General features: G+C 40.9%; 1 protein-coding gene across 1 annotated transcript; it reads left to right on the top strand.

Annotated features, from left to right (window-relative positions):
* Positions 1-25,591, top strand: ZNF318 (zinc finger protein 318). The gene is made up of 10 exons (XM_054279334.1): positions 1-357; positions 5,312-5,457; positions 10,292-10,928; positions 12,169-13,590; positions 15,991-16,090; positions 16,818-17,104; positions 20,288-20,491; positions 20,962-21,061; positions 22,065-22,183; positions 22,579-25,591. Exons 1-10 carry the CDS (start codon positions 1-3, stop codon positions 25,321-25,323), a joined length of 6,117 nt encoding a protein of 2,038 aa, XP_054135309.1. The 3' UTR covers positions 25,324-25,591.

Here is a 25,591-nt window from a genome sequence, read left to right as displayed (position 1 = left end):
ATGTACCGCTCCAGCAGCGGCCGCTCCGGCCCTTCGTCCTCGTCCTCCTCCCACCGCCTGAAGGAGGGCGGCTCGTCGGCGTCCCGCACCTCTCGCTTCAGCACATCGGGGCCGGGGCCAGGCCACGGCCGGCCTCCCCCGCCGATGCCCGCCGCCGCCTCGCCGCCGCGCTCCGCTTCGCCCCGTCCGCCGCCGCTGCGCCGCCACCGCTCCCCATCGGGCCACCGCGGGCCCTGCCGCCGGTCCCCGTCGCCGCACCGCAGCCGGAGGTTGCCGTCGCCGCCGGGAGGAGCGGGGCTCGGCGGGCCCCGGGGCCGCCGGGGCAGCGAGCACGGAGACGGCGGCAGCAGCAGCCGGGTAAATACTGCGGTGCACCCGGGGGCTCGGTGCGGGCCCTGCCCTCGCCCGGCCGGCTGTCAGAGCCCCTAACCCGGCGCGGCCAGCTCCTCTCAAAATTATACCGGCCCCGGGCTCTCCCGGTGCTGAGGGAGAGCGGCAATTCCCCCCTATTCCTTAGAGAGCCAAATAGAGGAAAAAATAGATTTCCATTTTAAGTGATGTTTTCTCACTAGTTTCCATTGCATTTTTATTTGTCTTACTGGCTAGAGCCATTTTAGAGAAGGTTCGAAGATGATGCTGTCTTTTCGCTAAGGCAGAAGATGTCATTTTCATCCGTTTAACACGTTGGGTTGTGCTAGTGCATAAATATCGTTTAACTTACGGGAATATAACTTTTTAGACAGCATGTTGAATGAGTACTTTGTCTGAATTCTTTCTGCTGTCACGGCGGGCGTACAAAGAAGGCTGTTACTGATTTATGTCTTTGAGAGGGATTCTTTGCTACGCACCGCTTTGTAGCTGGGGCTGTGCACAGGGTGTCCCAGTCTTCTCACTTTGTCTTGGCAAAGTCTGATTTGGGCAAGCTCTGTTTTGGTGTCTGTGGTGGTGGATGGCATCTTGGATGCAGACACCTTCGTAATAAATCAAAGTGTGAAGACTTTTTTTTTTTTTTTGTGAGTGGGATTGGCTCACCTAGGTTTTGTCTTCTTGCTCCTTGGTGCAGTGATTGTTTTGTCTGGTGACTCTGAGCTGTGGTGTGTAGTAAGTTCATTGTGCATTTGTACTACCGTGAAAGAAGAGATTTTCGTACTGGGGTACTCTAGGCGATGGTTCCATAGTCACTCAATCCAGCGCACCTGCAGTTGCAAAGAACGGTGTGCTCGCCTTTCCCTCTTGCTTTGCAGTATATTCTGCCCTCTCCCGTGTGCTCAGACGTGGATTTGTGAGTGGCAGAGTGGGCTGATGTGAGGAAACAATGTAGCTGAAAATCAGTCCAACAAAAGTGTGTTATCTCCTGGTCCCTTGCCTGATGGGACACTCCCAAGGGAGAATGGGGATTGCCCTTTCTCGTGGTGATACAGGTTCTTAAGGGATTTCTTTGGAGCTGCAGCCATAGAAGAGCTCATGGGTGATTGTATAGTGCCATTAAAATTCAGGTATTGGTGTTATTACCTATGAAAGGTGAGTTGCCCTGGAGATGCAGGAAGATAATGTGGTCTTGAACAGTTAAGCCTAGCCAGGCTACAAAACTTGCCTCTGGCTGTTTGTTTTCACGTTGTCTTTCACCCTTATCTCCATCCTCTTTAGTTTCCTGTGTGGTGCCGTTGCAAATTGCATTACTAATAATATCCACGATGAAAATAAGTAGTTTTTAAAGAGGAAATGTTTTTCTGTCTGATTCATGTCAGTTTGTGTTGTGGCTTGATGGACAGTTGCATGTTCACAACTGATGGGTGGCAAACCTGGGATACAGGACAGAACTTTCGTAAACTGCCGTCACCATCACTCAGTCTCCCATTTCACTGTATCCTCGATAGGCTGTGAACCTGTGCTGGCTGTAACAAAACTTTCAATGCTGACTGTGTTGGTAGTTCAGACTTGGAGAAATTTGATCTAGGAGTTTTGACTAGAAGCCTCCCACTCCCTCTTTGATGGGGGGGAATGCCACCAGAAACATCCACTTTACACGAACATTATTTTTGACAAACTCTGCTCTTCTAGTGTTACTTTACACCCTCCTGGCTCAAGTTGAATCAGTCATCTCAGCAAATTGGTACAGATTGATGATTTTTTCTTGCCAGTTCTAACTTCAGAGAAGGATTGAAAAACTATCCTAGAAATTAGGCGTGAGCAGGTTAGCTGATGCTGTACTGATGAGCCAAATGGATTTTTTGTTTATTTACAGGATTACTGCATTTAAGGAAAGCCCTTCTGTAGGAAGCAATTGTCACAATAAGAGATCTTGAGACAATTAAATAGAGTTCTTCAACCTATATTGTGCTGACTCTTGCGTTTGCTAAAGCCCAGCGTAAGTAATTCTTAGAGTGTAACATCCACAATTTTTCCATGGAAGCTTTTGTCCCCCAACAGGTGTTTGACTGGCAACTGACACTACTACTTCTTCAAATTGATGTTACAAAGCATAAAATACGTATGTAGGTTTGTTTTATTTTTTAAAAGTACTGTTTACAAAAGTAGGGTTAATTAGAGAAAGATAAAAGCTGGGATTACGCTGTCATTTCCCAAAGAGTGGCACTAAATGTGATGGAAACAGAGCAGACAGCAGATATGTTGGGTTATCGTGACTGGTCAGGGTAAAGTTTTAATAAAATTTTTAGGATTTTATGACTTAAGACCCTGTCTTCTCTTCAGAAGCTTGAGAATATGAAATGTGCAGATGTGGGAAGTTACACAAATATATTAGTAAGTGGGATTTTGGAGCTGTCACAGAAAGGACATGAATTCAGAAGCCCAAGGAAGAGGAATTTAGGTTGCAATGAGGAAAGAGGACTTGAAAGGGGGGAATATATGCATAAGGGTGGGAGATGTAATATCTAGAATGAAGACACTGTTGGGATAAGGGCATGGGATAGAAATGGAGAAAATAAATTTGAGTACAAGTTACAGGTCATTGTCCCTGTCCTATATATGAATTGAGGTATGAAAGCAGCAGCCTCAGAGATTTCTTACTAAATTTTCTTGTTTCTAGGAGTTGTTTTGGTTTCATATTTTGTTGTTGTGGTTTTTTTATTATTTGTGAGACGGAGTACATGCATTTCCAGGTTACAGCATTGTTGCACATTTTGTTATGCATAACTGGGGTGCTGGCAGTGGAGCCATGTACTGGATGTTGTAAGTAGGGATGGTGTTAGTTTCCTAATAGCTGAGGAAAACTTTTTGGTGATTGGAAGAACATGGAGTGACAGCAAAGGTTTGGGGTGAGTACCGAGAAATGTAATGGAGGAGAGGAAGGTCAGGGCTTTACAGTGAGAGATTTTGGCAGACTTTCATTTGCTCTTGCAAGGCTGACACATGCTGCTTTTATTTATCCCTGCTGATCTGCGTGCTTGTTCTTTTTAAAGGTTTATTTTAGCTTCTTTGCTTTCTTGTAAGAAAACTGGCTGAGATTAGAGGACTGGAGCATGTGGGGTCAACAGAGGATGGAGAAATGACAAGCAGGTATGCAACCTGTTCAGTAATATGGCAGTGGTAACTGTGGCTTAGGTGATAGAACAGGAAGGGAGAAAAATGCAGTGCAGTGCATACATAGGTATGACTAGTGGTGGTGTTCAGCGCTCCAGATACAAAAACCTTTTAAAAGTGGAACTTCTCCAGTTTAAAAAAAATACATTAAAAATCATGAAGTTCAAATATTTACTGCCCTAACTGCTCTCTCTGGGCAATTTGTATAGATCAGTCACAAGCAATCCAAATGTCCCAAACATTCTGAATGTAAACTATTTCCTTCCTTTGCCCAGAGTTTGTTCCGATATGTAATCATCACCTCTCTGTCTTCACTGGAGGTGGTTGTCGTCTGTATGCCCACAGTCTTGATGCCTAGAAGATGGCCTTGAAGATAGTAATTTCTTGAGGCAGCCCTCAAAATTCAGTGTTACAATGGGCACAAGTCAGAACGTGTTTGTATGAGACATATGCACCTCGAATGTGTTGGATCTCAGTCATGCTGTTGCCGGATCATTTTGTGCTGGACAAGGCAGTTGGTCTTCAAAAGTAATTAAAGTGTGTTTTGATAAATGCTGGGATTCAGCTTAATGAACAAGACAGAAATCACTAATATGTTAGCTTAGAATAAAGCTATATGCACAATGGATTCTAGTACAGATTTGTACTGCAAGGGAATTTTGTTAGGTAAACTTGTAAAAGAATTCTTTTGCTTTGGTCTCTTGGAGGGTTGAGCTGAACCTGCTGCATGCTCTCAGGGTGGATGTGGACATTCAGTGCACCTGCTGCTTGCTACTGCAGTTTTCAGCAGTAAAAGCAGTGTGCAGTGCATGACTGGTTTGGCAGAACTGAAGCTGGTTCACTGCTTCCTGTTAGGCAGAATCTATGTTGTGTTGGTTTAAAAAAGCAAATCAAGGATCTCTGTCTTTAGGCAGTCTCACCTGCTTTTGAGGGAACTCCCCTTAACTCTGGTCAGTCCTGTATTCCGGTGCTATATTTTAGCATAATGTGAGGCATAACTAGTTAAGCATAATTTACCAGTGATGGTGTTTTGTGTACTGTGTATGTGTACAAAGGAAGGTCTGTGCAGAGGCAATGAGCTCAGGTCTTCTCTGCTGTAGATTCTTCCAAGGCAACTTTATTTAGTTTACTCTGGTTTATCTCTACCAGCTTTAAATAATGGTAATGGGAATTTTAGACACCTATAGAAGATGTTTCTAGTGGCATTGGTGTTTTTAGTATTATGTTGTGCTTATCCTGCTGAAAGCAGTATGAGGTGAGGAAAACTGTTAAAAACATCACTGCTAGGAAAATCTTTGTTTACACTGGTTCATGTTGTTACTAAAGTTGTAAAGGGCCAGAAATCCAGACACTTTATTCAGAAATTCCTGGCGCTGGTTTTTATGCAATGTTTATTTAGCTGCTTCTTCACTACAAAGAAAGAAGAACAGCAGCAAATTTGTGACTTTGTGACTTTCTCTTTGGTTTTACATCTTCCAAAATGGTGATTTATGAAATGTATTTTTGAGTTGAGAATTTCTAGGTAATTTAAATATGGAGCATGTTGTTAGCACCTGGGATGAGAAGTTAAATGCAGTCAGTACCCTCCCCTTTATTTAGTAACTAAATAGAATTGAAGTATTTGGAACAGTTGTTCTTCTAGTTTGATTTTTCAATTGATCCATCCCCCCAAGTTGAATTTATTAAGCAGAGCAGAATCACTTTCCTTTCTGTGGCTGAGATTAAAACCCCCTGACTGATGGGCTTGCACTCTCTCTTCACTTTACAGAGGCGCTCTCCGAGTCTCCGCTCTGAGTCTTCCCTGGAGCACAGTTTGCGGATTACTGTTGGCAATGACCGCTATTGCGTTGGCACGCCGGAGCGGAGGAGGCTGCCTGATAGACTGGGCTCACCTATTGATAACCTGAGTGACAGGTATGCTCCTCTGCTCGTGGGGATCCACCTGGGTGAAACTGCGTGGGAATGGCTCTGCTGGATGAGATCAAACATCTCATTAGCCCACTGAATCCCGGGGAAGGAGGGTAAGCATGTAGTGATGCTTCCCAGGAGTATTCCCCCAGCCTCTCGCAAGTTGTGGTACAGAGAATTCCTGAACAAAAGTCTCTGCCTGTGTAACTCTAAAGAGATACTTCTTTAATTTTGTCAGCTGCTTCTAAATCCCATATAAACTAAGCATGCACATCATATATTGCAGGAGGGAATGTGATGTCAATCCCTCCGTGCTTCCTTCCCCTTAAGGGTGGATGTCACATGGAGAATCTTCATTTGACATTTCACTGCTTCAGCCACCTTCTGTTTCTTATGAACCTACCGAGTCCTTACTGAAAGGAAGGTTGTTTGGTATAAAGGTTGTGTAAAGCTTCAACTTCCTCATTTAATTGTCTACTTTCCCGATTTTTGAGACTAGTCTAGAAGAAAACTAGAAAGCAGCTTGAAGGAGATTATTAGTTTGACTTTAAAAACCTTGCAGAAGAGAACATGGTCAGACAGTCTCATACATTATAAAGGAAGTGTTAGAATTCTTAGGATCCCTTGACTGAAATTGGAGAGACACAGTTAATGGAGAGAATTCTTTTGTGTTAAAATACTTCACTGCTGTGAACAGTGAAGTGTAAATATTAGTAGATACAATTAGGAACTCTTTGCCTTCAGTAGGAGAACCGGTATAATCTGGTGAAAGAAAATCAGAAAACTGTGCAAATAATTCGTTCTCTTTGTCTTGAATTGCAAAATTAAAGATGGCATAGCTTGTGCTCTGGAGCATACAGTTGCACTTTCAGCTCAGGGATAAGCATCCAGCACAGCAAAAACCATTACCACTTCCATTTTTGATACAAATATCATCAACTGTTAAAAAAAAAAAAGAGAGAGAGGGAAGTGAGCAGAAGAAATTAATTTCCTGCCTTTCTCAGATGTAAAGTTAAGTTTCAGCAGGTGTAGAAAACCAAATGAGAGTTTGGGTTTTGGTACTGTCACTTTTATGCCTTTACCTCAGTTCTCCTGGCATCAGTGCTTGATCTGTAAATCCTCTGTGCAGTCTGCAGTCTTGTAAATGAAATGAGTGTGTATGCTCAGGGACAGTGCAGTGGTTGGAAGGAAAAGGCAGTGATATGTTGGGAACTGGCACTTCTCTGGCAAATTAGGTACATTTGAGGGCAGTGGATGGTGGTGTTTGTCCCATTGCTTCATGTTCTCAGGTGAGATTTTAGATTTAACCTCTTCTGTGGGGCTGATGTGTGGTTAGAAATAACATCAGGTATAGTGCAGTTTATTTAATGTAAGAGTGAGAAATCACAAAAGTTGACTTCTCTATTACAGAACCCATAGATGCGAAACAGAATGGTAAGAATAGACTCCAGAGAAGGTTTAAAAGTGACATGAGTTAGAATGAGAAGAAGATAAAGTGAGACCATGTAGAGTTTAATCATTAAATGACTTCCTTGTATTTGTAGTGTAAGTATACAAGAACTTCATGTTGTTACTTTTTTTTTTTTTTTTTTTTTTGGTCTTGTCTGTGCTGGCTGCACTTTTCTGAGTGTTGCCCATTGTCCAGAAGCTTAAAGCATGTGACAACCAAGTCACCTGTTAGCTTTTCCTGAATTGTCTAGGTACTGCTTCTGAATTCTAAGTTTCTTCACTGCTAGCCATTTTATTTGTTTTCAAAAGACACTTGGGTTTTGATTAAGAACATTGTTGATCAAGTATTTTTCATCATGTATTTTTTCCCTTCCCTGAGAGGCTGCTCTGGTACTGGGACACTGACTTTATGTCTATCACTGGGCTGTAAAATGGTCTTTATTGTTACTGCTTCTATCACATTCTTATTTTGTATGTGGTACGTTCTCATTTTAATTTAAAAAAAAGCCAAAAGAAAAAAGTGTTTCCTAAAGATGTCATTTCAAATTTTGAAGTAATTAGAGCAAATAATTCTGAATTTAGTTATTCTCAGCTATTTTTGCTAACTACTCTACTTTGATATTTCAAGCAATCACTTTGACACATTGACACATTATTCTCTGTAATTTACAGGGCCTTGGGATGGTAGAGAGGTTCATTAGTCTATAAAGGAAATAAAATACCAAAGGAGAGAAATCAGGGAGGCTTTTAGAGTCTCCAGCAGCAGTGGATTTTCAGGATGCCCCAGGAGACTTTCGAAGGGTGTTTGTTCCCATGCAAGTCTGTCCTGAAACATCTGTAAGAGCTTACCCCATGTTTCTAGGGAAGCTGGTCTCCTGCACGTGTCTAAATAGGCACACTGGATGCTGCTGGACTGTGAGGTCAAGGTCACCTGAGCAGCTTCAGTTTCCTGCTTGGACCAATAGGTGTTTTTTTTGTCTTCCAGAATCTCAGTCTGTCAAAGTGAAAAATAATAAATCTTTTTCTCTCTCCCCATCTTCCATCTGTCCAGCTCTCAGTATTTTGAAGACATTCTACTACTATCTGTGCTGGCACAAGCTCTAGAGAGCATCCCACCAGTTCTTTCATCTGAGGTTGATACAAAAGATAGACCAAATCACTGCAGAGACTTGGTCTGCATTAGGCTGTGTTCTGAAATAGCGTTTTTTGGCATGATATCAAAAGTAACAGTTGGCTGGAATATGAACAGCTCATCTGACTCCCTGTTCAAGGACTGTGTATTAAAGTGGAGTCCTGTTGATTGCTGACAGCAGAATGCCACTATTTATTTCTATTTCTGTGTATGTGAATAAACATACCAAAAAGTAAATTATCTTACACTAGTTGTAGGTCTCTGAGGCATCATGTGTGTGTAGCCTGTGGTCTGTTTTCCATCTCTGAAACTGCAAATTCCAGTGATTCATGGATTCTTTGTTGGTGAAGGAATTGGGATGGTCACAGTGGTACCACCTTGTATCCTCTCTCGAGGATGCAGTAGCTAGTAGTGGACATCACTGGCTGAAAGCATGCAAACCAATTTAGAGGGATGTAACTCTATTGGACTGTATGCACAGAAAACATGTTTCAAAGAATTCTGTAAGGCAAGTAATAATTTTTCCCAAACCTGTATTTAATTTTCAGGTTTTAAATTTGCATTTTAGCTGTTCAAAGTGTACTTGGAATGTCTTGCAAATTTTAAATGCAGTAGATTTGCTGTTCCTTTCTTTCCAAAGTATGATTAAAAATTCCTGTGCTTTGTCGCTGCAGTCAGTTTGAATTGTAGGCAACAGCTGTCAGAAATGCATCTAAATAATTTTATTTGCACAAAAATCAGCTGAAGGTATATGGTGAAACACATCTGTTACTCCATCAGGTGTGTTCATGCAGCTTGTACAGGTCTAGCAGGCTCTCAGAAAATGTGCCACTGGGAATAGATATACCTTAGGTTGTGAAAACAACATTTATTTATGAAATTTAATTTAGCTATTTGTAGATGTTTTTGTGCTTTTAGAGGAGGTGGATATGTGTAGTTTGCTGAAAACTGGAAAGATGCCATGTAATACAATGGGTACAGGTGCATGCCAGATTTGTTTTATAAGATGTGTTGGACTGGTAAAGTATCTAATAAATGCTTTGCAATGATGCAAGGTAAAGTTTTGTGTTGATTTTGTTCTTAAATATGCATGTGTAATTTATGAAAATACCCAGGAAAAAGACCTTGTCTTGCATCTCTGCTATTCTTTAGTCTTTTTTTTTAGTTGTGAAAAACTGGGGCTGTAATTTATTTGCAGATTTTTTGAAGATGTCTTCTGGCATGACTTGATTTTGTCCCTTCTCAAATCTATGGAGGGACCTTTTGGAGTAGGAGGAGGTGATTTTTGTGGATTCAGGCCATTATACATAGTTTATCTCAAATTGATTCACTCAGGAAAGAGTAGTCTGTCTCATTGATGTCACTTAGGGAGCACATTTTCTTTCTTGGACAATCTTGCTAGATTTTGAAATATCAATAAGTAAAACCAGCAGATTGTAGCTTTTAAAGTGGTTTGGTTTGTTTCCGCCTTATCTGAAGAGAAGTTGCAGAAAAGGTTTTAGGCATCAAGGAAAAGGCCTTAGCCAAAACAGTACCCCTAATTGTAGGTGTCTGTAGGAATTGGTCCAAAAGTAGATATTCCAAGAGAAGAAGCTGGTTATTCTGATGTTATGACAGTTGCACTAGCCACTGTAATAATACAGAGAGGCTGGCACAGAAGATGGTACCATTACACTTAATCTCCTTGGTTTATAGATACCAGAAACTGTGCTTCTTTTTAGTTATGGGGTTCATGTGATTAGTGACAGTGCTGTCTGCATATCTGTTGCAAAAGTAAATGTTGGTAGAATTTGTGGTCCTTGTCCACAGCTGAAGATAAAAAAAGGATCTGGTTGCATTTGCCAGTGTGAAACTGAATTATACCTTGAATAATTCATAGGAAATCTGACCTTGGCATCTGACTGGGAGAGGCGAGGAAAGGGATTGTGGTCTGAAATATGATAGTAAGAGTTTTTTAAAATGTGTGGTCTCTCACATCCACAGAAACGAATCCATCCTATCAATTTTTCAAGGCTCTAATTCCTCAGTATGAGTTGAATTGTTCATGTCACTGCATTTGCAGGTAACTTCCTAGGAGGGATGTACAGTACCATTAAAAATAATTCTCCCTCTCTACCCTGCATTTTAAGTACATAAAATGTTGGTTCTCTTTAGTAAGGGAGATGTTATTTTGAACCTGGTTTGGAAATTTCTTACCCTTGAGTAGGAGTAAGACTTTATTTCACCTGATTCAAATACTTCTGTGTTTCTCTCACACAGGGATGATGTGGCTGATGGTCCAATATTCACTAGAGGCCTCACGTGTCCTCGCAGCCTTGAGAGATACCCAGCACACGAAGATCAGCCTTCCAGTCCCTTCATCCCGAGGCACGATGAGGACTACCGCAGCCGAGATGTTTTCCTGCACCGCTCAGACTACAGCCCGCACTACGGCCGCCGGGAGGAGCTGCCTCCTCGTGCATCTGACAGAGATGGAGACAAACTGAGGAGGTCCCCCTACCCTCTGAGGGCAGAGGAGAGGGGCCGAGAAATAAAGCGCCCACGGTACGAAAAGGATGAGAAGATGCATGGTGTGAGTGCAGAGCATCAGGGTTTCTCATCAGGAACGCGGAACTACCGCAGGCGCAGCCGCAGCCGTAGTAGAAGCTTGAGCCCGTCGTACTTGAATGAAGAATTCCGAGAGCTTGACCGTGCAAGGAGGAAAAGAGAAGAGGAAGAGCGCAGCAGAAACTTGAATCATGATGTTTCAGGCACTGGCTACACGATCCCTGGCTTGACTAACACATTACAGACTTCTGAGCCTCGCTATACATACAGGCCTGAAGAAATCCCACCCATGCCCAAAAAATCTATCTTGAAGAAACGAGTAGAGATGGAAGTAGAGTCTGCTGTTCAGGTTTGGTCTCTGTGTGTCTGTCCATGTGCTTCTACTTTCCAAAGCAGTTACTTCATGATACAGACTCTTAGTTTGATTTCCGAAATAGGAAAGCCAAATCTTTGTTTCCCTTTCCTTAAGAGGACAGGTATCTTTCTGCAGGGCGGTAAAAGTTTGAAGAGCATTAGAAACTTTAAATGGTTATGGCATTTAATCAGGAAGCATATTAAAAAAAATAAAATATATATATATATACACCCCTATATAAATATATATATATATAAAAATATATATAAAAAATATATACCCCCCTATATTTACACACCCTCATATATATATATATATATATATATATATACACCCCTATATATATACACACATATATCTGAGACAGAATCAAATGTCTTTGTGGAAATTTAACCCATGACGCAGAGATCTGGGCCAGCTTTCAAAGAAAAACTGGCTTTCATACTACCACAGACAGTCAGGATATTGATTGAAGCTCTTCCCCCATAGCAGTGTCTCTTTCTTGTTTCTTTATAGACTTAGAGAACTGCCTAATGCTTCTTCAGTACCTCTGTTTCAAAACAACTTTTAAATTTCCTTACTTTTTTCCCTTTGAACTATAGGCTGGGATCAGCCCTACTTAATTTGTACCAAACCTATGCCAACTGAGTCTCAAAATGAGAGCAATGGACAGATAAGTGGCTGTGACTACTGTGATAAACTGACTTTTTGTGTTTTAACACAAAATTTGCCTGTTTTACTGATCAGTGTTGGTTTGACAGTGACATATTTATCTCAGGAGTGCTCAGATACTGAGCATCCCATTCCATACCTATTTCTGGAAATGCTATTTAATAAGGCATTAATTATGAATATCTGAAGAAGTGACTGTGAATAACCTCAATGCAGTAGTTTTTATCTGACTTAAGGTGTTGAAATCCTATATGACTATGACTAAACTCAAAGCATATCCAAAATGATGTAACAGGGTTTCAGTTTTAAATTTTCAGTTCTTATGCTTGCAAAAAGTTTGAAATATAATTGTTGTTTTGTGTATTCTCTGAGATAAGCATTCATTGTTGGACAGGGCATTCCAGAATCATCAGGCAACTTGGTTTGGAATCTTCTGTGTTCTCTTTCAACTGTCTCTTCTAACACTTTTATTCAGCTGTGAACTGAAGGAGAAATGAATGCGTTCCTTTGTTCTGTGAGGTGCATAGTGCCTTAGAAGTAAATAGTATCTTCTCTCTTTCAGCCCGAGGGCTTTTCAAGCAGTCCAGCCCCCAGCAAGGATCTTCCTCTTCTTTCTAGTCAGTCTTCTTTGCCCCAGAGCAACAACGTGGCTCCTTTTGCTTCCGAAGTGGAAAACTTTCTCAAACGATTTAACCAAGGCTCTCTTGTGGAGGCTTCAGACAAGGAGTTGCATGAAGGTTTGTGTGAGTGGAACCCACTCTCTGGGCCCCCCAAAGACACTCTGATATTTGAGAAGTTTGGAAGCTTCTTAAGTCACAAAGAAAAAGTAGAACCCAAGTCAGAGCCCACCGATCGCCATACTGACTTCCTGCTGCCTCATGAGCGGGCCAGTCAGGATGGCAGTGGTTTCTCCCGAATTCTGGGCATGATGGCTGATTCTGTCAGTGCTCAGGAGAAGAGGAGGCGTAGCTTTCCTGACATTGAGGACGAAGAGAAATTTCTTTATGGCGATGAGGATGAAGAGACCAAAATTGAATCTCTCCCCATAGAGAAGCCCCCAGTGAGTTGTGGCAATGAGGTGATAATACAGAAGATGAGCCCACCTCCTTCTCCTGCTCCAGCTGTCAAGATGGATCCTTTAGAAGAGCCGAACGCAGAGTACGCAAAGATCCACGACTTGCTCAAGACCATTGGGCTTGACATTGGTGTTGCTGAGATTGGCAAGCTGGCTGTTCGCACCCAGGAGCGCCTCCATGGCAAAAAGCCGGCGTCTCGTTCTCCGGATCGCCGCTCCTCGGACGCCCGCCGGCGGGATGCCTGGGAGCTGCGCCGCAGCCGCAGTGACACTCGGTCTCCTGAGTCGGGCCAGCAGCGTTCAGCGTCGCCTCCGGGCTCCTTCCCGCAGCCCAAAGATGCGTCCTCTCTTCACAAATCAGACTATGCTAAGAGCAAGCCGGTGGGACAGGAGATACCTCCACACGCGCCAGAACAGCCTCTTCCTTCTGTCTCTCTCATTCCTTCAATTCCACCAACTCCTGCTAGTTTGACACCTACACCTACTTCTGTTTCCCAATACCAAATTCCCAGCTATTCCCACTACACTGCTGCTCAAATGTCCCAAAACTATGCCCCTCCCGCAATGGCTCCTCCAGGATATGATGCGTATGGGCACTATATGGCATATGCAGCCCCTGGCTGGCCCATGTACCCCCCTGCCCAGCAGCCTAATCCCACGCTACCAGAAGCTCATGGTCTTCTTACGATGGCCATGTCAGCGAACCCCACGCGTCCCAATCTGCGGGTGATTGAGACAGTCTCTCTGGGAAAGGATGTCCCTGATGTAAAAAGAGATGGTTCTGTGCTTGTTCAAGTCCCTACCACTCCTTCTCATTCCAAAGCACCCCTTCGTCTGTCGTCACACACTCTCAAAACTACCACAGAAAGGATGTCGGATGAAAAAAACCGGGCAGCTCAAAAGCAGAAGGTATGTTAGGTATTCTGATACTTTAGGTCGTGTTGGATTGCATGATTGGTGGGGTAGAAGTTTTTTCTCTAAAGGTGCACCTTTTTTTTTTCTGAGTTGCTTCAGTTTAAAAATAGTTTTACCTAGTTTACTCCCATTAAATATTCCTAAGCATTTGTCTGTATTATTCAGTGACACCTGTAAAAAATGCATTTTTAAATCTCTCAAAGTTGCATGCCGTTGCCTATGGCAGAACAGATGGTATCAAATACAAAGTTGCATTTCTTTGAAGCAGCCAAAATCTTACAGAGAAAACACATGGTGGCCACAGCTTGGCTTTATTCTGCTGAGATTTAAGTATTGAAATACCTGAAGATATCTGGGGATATGTAAAAGTCTGAAGGGACAGTGTAAAGAAAATGAAATTGCTTTTTTTACTGATGTTCAGTGGCAGAACAAGAGGCCACTGAAACACAGAAGGCTCCATCTGGACGTGCTACATTGTACAAAATACCACAGTTATACCTGTATTAGACATTCTTTAATACATACTGAAGCATATCACCATCACACACAATCTTCCCTCTACATTTATATTAATTCTTTTACAAAAATCACAAAATTAGAAGAATTTAGGGGAAACTACTTGGAGGCTCTGACACCAGTTCAGGTCACATGTGTTAGTGTTTTCCTCTTCTAATTATCTTGGTTTGTACAATAATTAGAAAGTAGTGGGGAAGAATGCATTTTAAAATAGGAAACAGTAGTTACACAACTGTCAAAGAACTGGATGATTCCCAAAAGTTGTTTGAGTTTTCAGACTGGTGTCCACTTGGTCTTTGTTGTTAAAATAAAGGCATAGAATTATTTGGGTATGAGGGGACAATTAAAAATCATCTTGTTCCAACCCCACTGCCTTAGACAGGGACACATTCCACTAGACCGGATTGCTCAGAGCCCCATCCAACCTGGCCTTGAAGACTTCAGGGCTGGAGTCCACAGTCTCTAGGACAACCTGTTTCCATGCCTCACCATCCACATTGAAAAGAAATGCTTCCTTTATATCTAGTTTAAATCTACCCCATTTTAGTTTGAAACTGTTGCCACTTTTCCTGTGACTACAGACCTTTGTAAAATATCTGTACCCATTTTTCTTTCAAACCCCCTTTAGGTATTGAGGCTGCAATAATCATCTTTTATTTTAAGAGCCTTTTCTTCACTTGTATGAAGTGCTATGTCAGCAAATAAGGGAGCTTCCACTTCTTGCAGGAATAATAATTTCTTCAGCTGACACAGCTGAAATTTTGTTCTTAATGAAATTTAGTACTTTTGGAAGAGCTCTCTTGGCTAAAGGTGTGTGCTTTTCTCCTGTATACCTTGGTAGCTCAACCGTGCATCTTGGTAGAACTTCTAAGGCTTTGTCTGTGCTACAGAAATCTTTGTCTAGGGATTAGTCCACTGGTTTTTTGCTGGGATGGTTTGGAGTATAAAAATTTGCATGTTCCACTTGATGCCCCCATGCTGCAAAAAACTCAGGAGGAGGAAATGGTGCTTTGATGATAAAAAAATAGCATACAAAGCCAAAACAATAATAAAAAAACTTCTTATGTTATTTAAGGTGTAGCTTAACTGTGTTGGTAGAACTATTTCAGGAAGGATTCAGGGATCCTGCCAACATTGCTGTTGTAGAAGTGATTATCTAGGGGAGTCAAGATGACTTGTTTGTTAAAGGAGGAGTCTGTAGTAAGCTTTAAGAGCCTTGTGAAGGTAAAAAAGTCGGGATTTGTCTCTTGAATGAAGCTGGAAAAAAAACTGAAAAAACTTTTTGGGTTTCATTGTAGCATATTGCTTTGTTTCCTTCTATGAGAATCAATGAAAACCAGTGAAAAAAGGATTTGTGAGCTCCTTGTGCCACAGTTTTTACCTTATTGAACAAGAAACAAATTTCATCCTGATGTTTTTTGTCAGATTGAAGCAAAACCTAACTAACAGCTAAAAGGAGCTAGAGTCAAAGCAGAAGGCAAGGTGAAGGGCTGTGTAATCTGATGGAGCATGCTAGCTGTAGAGACTCTGCATGAGTTTTGAACAGTCATTTGTCATTGATCTTAATTAGCCCTGTAGAAGATAGTCAGCTGAGCCTAAGGGCCTTGGGAAGTGTTGCAACAAACAGAGCAGTTTAGAGGAATACACTACCCAAAAGCAAAAAACATTGCCTACAAACTGGGTTGAAGCATGACCACACAATACAGTTACTTTCAGATACAGAGGGAGAGGTTTATTTATTGTGTTAAAATACTCAAGAACATTTTGGGAATAGCGAGCGATGTTTTGTGTCTGGAAAGCTGAGGTCTTCCTGTTATTCTTGCAAGACTGTTTAACTTGGGAAGAGAAGAAAATCCAGACACCTTCCAATTTATTTAGGTGATAGAAGAGAGAGAAAAACTGAAGACTGATCGAGAAGCACGGCAGAAGAAGCTCTACTATCTCAAGACTGAATTGGACAGGCTTCGTAAACAGCAAGGTAAAGTGCATTACCACCTTCCCAGCCCCTCCTTCTTTTTTCTCCCCCATTGGGATGTGTCACAAGGCCTGGTATCTAGCAGGAGAAGGAGAACCAAAATAAGAATTGTCCATAATGTATTTTCCTGCTTCTGGCAATGCACAACTCTTGAAAAAGCAGTGACCTAGTTACTATATTAAGATCAATTACATCAAAATTTGAGCAGACAGTTGCTCTTGCATCTTCTTGGCTTGATAAGCTATAGGAATTGTACTTTATGCATTTTAGTGCTTCTTTAGAAGAAGTGAGAAATAGTGACTGAAGATGTTATTGTGCCTTTCAATTTTTCATGAATCTTATCTGGAGATGGAAAAGTCCTCTCTCAAGAGAGCTGATTTTTTGTGTTTTTAAAACGTGTTTGGTCCGAGTGAATAATTAATTCCCTCACCTTTGGAAAATGATACTTTCAGGTTAGAATAGGCAATTAACTTTTGCTTGTTTTGTCACACAGGGAAATAGTAATTATAAATTGATACTCTGGAGGATTAATGGTAATCCTTATGGAGGCACATCATGCAGATTTAGTTATACTGTACCTGAGAGTCAATTCCATCTTTACAACTTCATAGTGAAGATTTAGCCATAATATTTTGTATTAATATTTTACTTGCTGCTGGAATTATTGTACAAATCTAAAGTCAGTTTTCCTCTTGCATTTCTGACCCTTCTGCTTCCTTGATTGGCTCAGGCGAGATGTTGAGGAAAAAACGTCGTGAGAAGGACGGACACAAAGACCCCTTGTTGGTTGAGGTGAACAGACTACAAGAGAATATTATGAAGGAGATTGCAGAGCTGCATAAAGAATCTGATGCAGCTGACAAGAAGCAGTCTGAGCTTGACAAAGTAGCACAAATCCTGGGGATTAACATATTTGAAAAACCACGGAAACCGTCTGTGGAAACTAAAGATTCCTCGGAAAAGAACAGCAAGTCAGAAAATGCAAAAGGTGTAGAGAAGACATCTTCCTCCAACAAGGTAAAGTCTTCAAGTTTGTGTGCTAATGATTTTCCCACTAAGAGAAGAGGGCACTGGGCAGACAGCTGGTCCCAGACATTTGCTAAAGGATCATTTGGTGTCATTTGTTACCACATCTCATACACTGGCTTTGATGGTGCATGCAGGTAGAGTTGATGTATGAGTGTACATAATGTCCCTCAGGTTTTGTGCAGTTCAGCACCACTTACTAATCTTTATCTTGATATTGCTGAGGTGTTGGTTGGCTTGAGCAGTATCATGAGTGTGTATTGCTGTTTGGTCTCAATACCATGCCAGGAGGACAGACTTCTTTTTTCTCTACAGAATTTCTGTCATGGCCTTTCAGACCATGTTTATAGGAGTGTTTATAGCAGCAAAGCTCTCTGGAAGTTGGGAGCATTGTTGGTCTTCTTACTTGGTAATAATAGCAACAAATCACAAGACTTAAAGGTGATGGTCAGCATAAGATGTTTTTTCTGTACACATGTTCTCTCTTCAGAAGTGTCAGTATGCATCAGTATGGTCTCTCTGGTGTGGTCTGTACTACTCTGGGCTGGATGTACCAGCATTCCAGAAGATAGTTTTACTTTGAAAGTAGGAAGGATACTACCATCTGAAAGGTTATGCTTGTATTCAGGAAATCAAGTATCTGGCTTTTCAGATGTTTATTCAAATATGTAACAGAAACAGCTAATGTGAAATTGTAGATTAATTTTGTGTAGATCTTAGCATATATATTTTTTGCAGAGAGGAAAATATTAGTAGGGTAAGTGATATAAGGAAAACTGCAATGGCACCTCATCAATTTATCTGAAGGGAGGATGTCAAGAGCATGGAGCCAGGCTATTCTCAGTGGTGCTGAGCAATAAAACAAGAGGCAATGGGCAGAAACTGATGCACAGGAACTTCCAGCTGAATGTGAGGAGGAACTTCTTCACTGTGTGGGTGACTGAGCATTGGGACAGATTGTTCAGAGAGGTTGTGGAGTCTTTCTCACTGGAGATATTCCAGTACCTCCTGGACACAATCCTGTCCCGTGTGCTCTGGGATGACCCTGCTTGAACATGGAGGTTGGACTGGATGACCCACTGTGGTCCCTTCCAACCTTACTCATTTTGTGATTCTGTATTTTCTCCAAAGCCATTCAAATCTGTTTATCCTGTAAAATTTTCTTTATGCTTTATTGTGGTCTGAGAACTCATTAGGTATCTTTAATTTAAAGATTTGCTTTTGGGTTTTTTTTGTTGTTTCTTGAAACATCTCTGAAGTTTACTGTTCACTTACTTTAACAAATTGTTTGCTTCAGTCACCACTTCATAGAACTTAAGTAGGCAAAAATGTTTGTTAAGTCCTACATTGCATTAAGTTATATTGTTTTCTTTCCTTGAGATATGGCGTGTGTGAATATACTTCTCATTATTTTAATTTGCATTGTCTCTGTCACCCAAACCCATAATGACTTGATCCCCTTTTCATAGTTCCTTATTTTAACATGGAAATTGTGAGTTCTGGACAGGAACATTGAGTATTTTCATACATATGTAGGCACATATGACATGGTCTTCAGGCTGTACAATTCACGTTGTAGTTCTGATTAACTTTTTTTCATGAAAAGAAGGATGGTGCTGGCCTTTCAACACTGAAATTGGTTGACTCTGCCAACCTGAGGGCAAAAGCTTTTGCCTTTCTGCTTATTTGCAAGGCACCTTGTGGTTCCTTGCTGCTGACCCTGTGTGTCTGTGTGTTGTAGTTACACAGTCAATGCAGAGGTGAAGCCAGTGTCACTGTGCTAAACAGACAGATCACTCTGGCTGGGCTCTAAATACTAGCAAATTATAAAGACATCTTTGAGCTGGGATAATGAACAAACTGGATTTAAGAGTGGGCTGTCACCTGTCTGTCTGAGAAGTATTGTATTTTTAAAGTTTTGATTGAGATAGCATTTTTATAAGTCTATGTCTATAAATAACATAAACATTGATGCTTGTGTGACATTGTGAACATCTTTCTATGCACCTCCTGCAGATCATAAGCTGATCTCATTGTTCAAGAGAATGTCTGCTATGTTCTTGCTGACAGAATATATGCAAATATTCCTGAGGTCACTTCTTATTCTGCTACCAAGAACCAGATTATATTGGGATATAGATATCTGTGGGGTGCATAGTGGCCTGGCCGTCTCTTCATTGTTTGATTTACAGTGCATGTTGTGGAGGGTGGTGTTAAGGAACTTAAAAGTTTTAAGGCAGATATTATTTGACAATTTTGAATCTGCTTAAATAAATTTGTTCAGTGCTGGTAGTGAATGACTTGGAAATCATGCAACCAACTCGAGTCTGCTAAATTAACATGCTGTTCTTTCCAGACTGCCATGCAAAATGATAACATGATGGACTTTATGCTGTTAAAAATGTCACTCAGAACTCAAAATACATCTAGTACTATTGTAATCCAAATTACCAGGGCTCATTCATGGTATATTTCAGATAATATTTGTTTTGCTACAAGTTTAGTTTAGTATTAATTTTGGATAGAGTCTTGAAATGTCTGTATATCACTATATGGCGTCTTTCTGTACAGGTCAATGTAAGTGCAAACATCACATGTTTAAATCACAAGATCCTTCACCCTATATGCTTAGGTAATTAACAAAACAGCATCTTTCTTTTATTATTAAACAGTAAGTTTTCTGGAGAGTTTAGGAACACTCAAATAATCTGATAAAACTGATGGAGTTAAATACTTTTAGTCACCTATTTTTGCTTCCTTTTCCATTCTGCTTTCATCCAAACTACTTTTACAGTAACTTCTGAATGCCTCTAGGGGAACTATTTGAGGTCTTCTGGACACTGTTTGTCTAGTATGGTAAATTGGAACTGTTATGTGAAACCAATAAAGTGGGAAGGGTGCATGCCACAGGGAATTTGTTCATTTGGTTCCTTGATTACCTGCAACCATCCAGCCATTGCATCTGGGACCCTTATTGGAACCTCTTCACTGCAGCCACGCAGCATCTTAGTCGGCAATACCAGCTCTCTGAAACTGGAATTAACCTGGGCGCTGAAAAGCAGGTGATATATTTTTTTTGTGTGTATGGCTTCTGCTGGAGGCAGGTTCTGAATTCTAGAGCATTTTGTCTGTCCTGCCTTGTCTTAGAGAAGTGTTTCCTTCTGTTCAATTTAGGAATCAAAAACTACTAATGAAAAATCGAGAGGTAGAAGCCCGAAGCCAGCAGAATCCTCTTCACAGTCCTCCAAACATCCTTTCCAGTTGGCCAATATTTATGAATATTATGATGCAGGGAACCACTGGTGCAAAGACTGCAATACCATCTGCGGGACCATGTTTGACTTTTTCACACACATGCATAATAAGAAACATAGACAGGTATGTTGCAGGCTTCCTTCACTAAGTGCATTTCCTATTGCTGTGAATATTAACACTAAAACATACATCACAGAACTACATTTACAAGAGAACCTGAAGTAATAACAAACCCAAGAAGTAACTTATAAATTCTTTTCCCCTAATGTTGGGCTTGAGCAGTTGTTCAGCTACTGGTGGATTCCAAATAGTATAAATGGGGCCTGTGTTCAGTTTGCTCGGGTTTGCCACTTGTGTTTCACATGTTTACCTGTTCTTTGCAGTCATTTACATTTTACACTTTTTACAGGTTATTTTGTCATTGTAAATTGCAAAGTGGGAGGGAAAAGAGAGGAAAATAAGTTGTTGTAAATATTTGCACATTGATTTTAATGTTCAGTGTTCTAAAAGAATATTAAAAAGGAAAAAGACAAGTGTACTTGACTTGCTAGTGTAATATATGAGCCTATATACCTCTGTCACTGTGCAAATAGACCCTGGATCCTTACAACAGACCTTGGGCTTCGAAGACCCAGAGTGAGACCAAACAAGAGTCCATAAAACGCATTGATAAGATAACGGTTCCTGCCAAAGGTATGTTGATTTTTATTAACTTGGCTGTCATCCCTCTTTGCCCTCCAGCAAGTCCCACTTGCTCAGAGAAAGGAATTTTCAAAACTTTACCTTGGTATAGGACCACATATAGATAATGTATTATTAGGAAAAAGGCAAATTATTTAGTTTCTTGATGGTTCTTGTGTAAAAGGTCTTGAAGCAAGAGTGTAGGAAAAGTGTGGTTTCTTCTCTTTTTAGAGATTAGTTTTTTATTTTGAATACCAGTTATCTTTCAGTATAGTTCTGAAATAATTTTTGCAAACATATTAGAATTCAGAGCATGACCACAATAGTTGGCAGTATTTTGGTAGATCTTGCTCAGTATTCCACATAGTCTTGTAGCAGACTTTTCCATTCAGTACATTTTTAGCAGAGGTCTCCTTGAAAATTGACCGATGAATACTTGTTATAGTGCAGATACAGAGAATCTGAGACACATATGGAAGGAGCTGTAACTGAGTTGAAAATTAATATAGGATTTAAAATATGAACATCTAAAAGGCCTGCCAGTGATCAACTCATTTTATTAATCTGTTGTGTATTTCTGGTAGTGTCCAGTAAAGAAGAATCTGCAGTGTCTTAGATAACTGTAGCAGGTTCTGTAGGCACAAGGATGCAATCTTGCTGAACTTCAACGAAAATATTTGTGTTTGGTTTATAAACCAGGTGTTTAGTATTTAAGCAGACTATACCAGAAAGATGGAAAATAGATCAAGGCTGTAGGAAATGTTAACCTACTTGAATACTCGATTACCTTAATTCAATGAAGAGCACTTAAATCTTGAACCATAGTAATAAACTTCTTCACTTTGTATGTTTGTTCCTGGTAGTGGGGGTTCCTATGTAACTGTAGGGAGAGCAGCATTAACTGTTCCAAAAAGAACATTGCTGGAGGTTTTGCTGTTGTTCTTTGACCAACTTTGTTAAGAGCTTGGCATTTATTAGGTTTTGTTTCTCTGATAATTTTCTTTGGCCTTTTCAGGCTCTGAGTTTCTGATTCCCATCACTGGATATTATTGCCAGCTCTGTCATGAATTTTTTGGAGATCAGATCTCAGCAGAGCAGCATGTGAAAAGTCATCCCCACAATGAGAAGTATAAGGTTGGTAACCGATGTACTAGGAAAGAGACATTCCCTACCTCAGCTTCTGCTTGTTCTGTCTTCCTTTCCTGAAGAATGACATTTAACTCTTGAAGTATATGTATTTGGTTATCTTCACTGCATTCTACTGAACTAAATAAGCAGAACTTCCCACTACACCAGTACACAGAGATATTTTATCTGCATGAAGCTGAAACATGTCTACTGTAAAGTGACAGCACTGCTGCAAGCAGTTTGTAATACCTCAGTTTCTTGGTAGGAGAAAGTTCGCTGTTCTCCTAGTGTTGAGACGGCACTTACTGAGCAAGTCAGAATTGTCAGAGAGCTGCATTTATTTATTTATTTTTCATGGAAATGAAAAATGGTGGCTAAAATGTTGTTGTTTATTTCCACAGAAATACATAGATGAAAACCCACTCTATGAAGAGAGGCGAAATCTGGACCGTCAGGCTGGACTGGCTGTGGTTCTGGAGACAGAGCGCAGGCGGCAAAACGAGCTGAAACGGAAACTGGTTGAGAAACAGAAGGAGGAGAAGGATGAGAAAACCCCAAAACTAATAAAGAAGGAGGAAGTAAAGAGCATCCCAGAGTCAGGAGAAGGGAATAATGAAACCCAAGGCAAAACAGATTCTTCTGGGCGAAAAATGGGTATTACGGTAAAGCTAAAGAAGGAAGAGAAGGCAGAGGAGAAGAAAGAAGAAAAGAAAGAGGAATTGAAAAAGGAATCACCAAGCCAGACCTCCTTTGGGAAATTCAGCTGGAAAAAGACTGAGAGAGATGATAAAACGCCAGGAGCTGTTGCAAAGGAAGAGAATACAGAAGGAAACAAAGAGGAGAACAAGTGTCAATCTGTGAAATCCCATATAAAGCCCATTGAAATCAAGCTGTCTGGGAAAACTGTTATTCCACACACTAGCCCATGGATACCAGTTGTTTCCACACCGACACCAACAAAAATTCTTCCCAATTTACCAGTCCCCACCATGATTTTCAGGAAGTCTAATACTGCAACAGTTAGTAAACCACCGCCTTTGAACACCTTTTTATCCATAAAATCCTCTGGAACTACCACCAAACCACTGCCAGTGGTAAAAGAAACAAATGCAGATCTTCTGCTGCCTCCAGATATCATATCAAAAGCTTTTGGAGGAGAAGAAGTAATTTTAAAAGGCTCAGGGGAGGATTTGAAAGCAGCAGAGAAAAATGAGTCTTCTCAGCCTGCAGATAGACTACCTCCACCTCGTCCTCCACCAGCAGTCCAGCCAGCAGCTCTCATCCCTGCAGATGAAGTAGCTCCAGGTGTGTCTGAAAGTGAACAGACAATGTTGGCAATGCCTGTGAGACCACCACCACCTTCAACTGCTTTCAGTGAACAAGCAAAAAAGATAGAGAAACGAAATTCTTGCTTGGCCACAGCCAATGCTAAAGATCTCTATGATATTTTCTACAGTAGTGGTGGAAAGGGTTCAGCTGACAGCAAGCTTGCAAGTTCTGCGCTTCCAAATGGAGAAAACCCTAACATAACAAAACCTGCAGATTCATCTGCAAATCACAGAACAAATAGTAGCTCATCCTCATTGAAAGAGGATTCTGAGGCTGTGGATTCCTCACAGTGTAATAGTCAAGTGACAGGGAGTTTGGTTCCTGTTGAAAATCAGGCTGAAATGAACAAGAAATCACTTCAGCCTCACTTATCAGAAATGTCAGTCACAGAATTACCAGGAAAAAAACCTGTTTCTGGTATCCAGATGCCTACAGAAATTGGACTTGTTGATACAGGAGGTGGAGAGGAGGCAGGCAGTCTGGAATTCTGCGATCTACAGAAATCTGAGGTCCAAGAGAAGGTTGGACAGGAAGATGGAAATAAAACTCCAGTTACAAACACAAATGTTCCTGGTACCTTGGAGACAGAGACAAAAGACTGGGAAATAAAAGCAAGAAAGCCTAAGCATAGTCTGCACACAAAGACTTTGTTACCTGAGACACAGAGTGAAATTAAAAGTTTGGGAAATTCCCATTTGGTGAAGTTAAATGATAACTGTAGAACTCACTTAGAAACTGATAGTCCAGACTTGCTCTGGGGCACTTCCAGAACTAGTAATGGAAAAGAACAGATAGTCTCAACTCATTCTTGTTCTGAAAGTAGTTGGGATCTATCAAATACTCCAAATCCAGAAATAAAATCTGGTTCGAATGAGGTTGATGCTTCAGAATTGACAGAGGGACAGACAAAAACTAAAAGTACCCTATTAGAAGCTCAAGAAAAAGTTAAACCTAAACCTTCAGGCAATACAGTGTTAGATAACCAAACCCAGAAGCAGGGCGTTGAACGGTTAGTCAATACCTGCTCAAACATTGCTGAACTCAGATCCAATCTTGAATTAGTAGCTGAAAATGAAAAAAAGTCATTAGAACACACTGGATCTGATGCAATATTAGATAATTTTCTTTTCAAGAGACCATCAGAGGATGTGAAACACATGAAGACTCCCTCCCAGAAAGCAGAGCTTGAACTGAAAAGCACTGATTTAAATCTGGGAGACAATAAGGTAAAACATGAATGTTTCAGCATCCTTTCAGAAGGACTTTTAAAGGAAAATACAGAAGAAGTAAAAAAAATAGAAACTATTGCGTCCATTAGGCTAGAGTCCACTAAACTTAAAAAACAGGGCATTGAAAGAACAGTGAATGAAACAGAGATTACTGATTTTACTACATTGACTTCTGATAGTTGTGAAGATAAAATTTGCACACGGATTTCTCAGAAACCTATGCTGCAGCCTGGATCACAGACCTCAAATAGTGACACTACAGAAGTGGTCATGCCAGTTGTAGAAATGCAGGGCATTTCTCCCACCTCTGAGATACTTGTACAAGTGAAGGAGAGCAAAGGTGGCACTGTTGAAATGCTGTCTCTGAGTTGTGACAGAGGCAGCACAGAAAGTCAGGCTTCTGGGTGCATGGAAACTTTAATGCCTGGGCTCAAAGAAACACATGGGAAGGTGGGTGGCTCAGGAGGCAAGGGAATGTGCACCATCCAGAGCAAGAAGACTGAGCAAACAGAAGCTCCTGACAGTAGTTTGGAAGCTACAATGAAACCAGGAATTTCTGAAAGCATAGCAGAAAGCCCAGTGGGTTGAAGTAAATCCAGCCAGTCCCAATATTTGAGGAGCCAGAGCTGGGATTATGTATATGGTTTTTATTTGTTTTTCTTTTTGTTCCAGCTGAGAGTTTTGGGTGTGTTTTGCATTCTGTGGTAGGACTTGACTAAAGTGAAACGTAAATCATCAGAAGGCAGTCACATACTTTATTCTGTACATAATTAATTGTGTAAAATGTTTTTTCATGTGAATTTTGTTGCCAATTTCTTTTCTACACTCTGCTATTAAAATGGAATCTCGTTTATAA

The sequence above is a fragment of the Melozone crissalis genome, unplaced genomic scaffold, assembly GCF_028551555.1.
Source record: "Melozone crissalis strain CALT ecotype California unplaced genomic scaffold, PUWL_Pcris_2 ptg000027l_1, whole genome shotgun sequence".
Lineage (NCBI taxonomy): Eukaryota > Metazoa > Chordata > Aves > Passeriformes > Passerellidae > Melozone > Melozone crissalis.
Note: the sequence above shows the minus strand (reverse complement) of the source record. Positions and strands in the feature narration are given on the sequence as shown.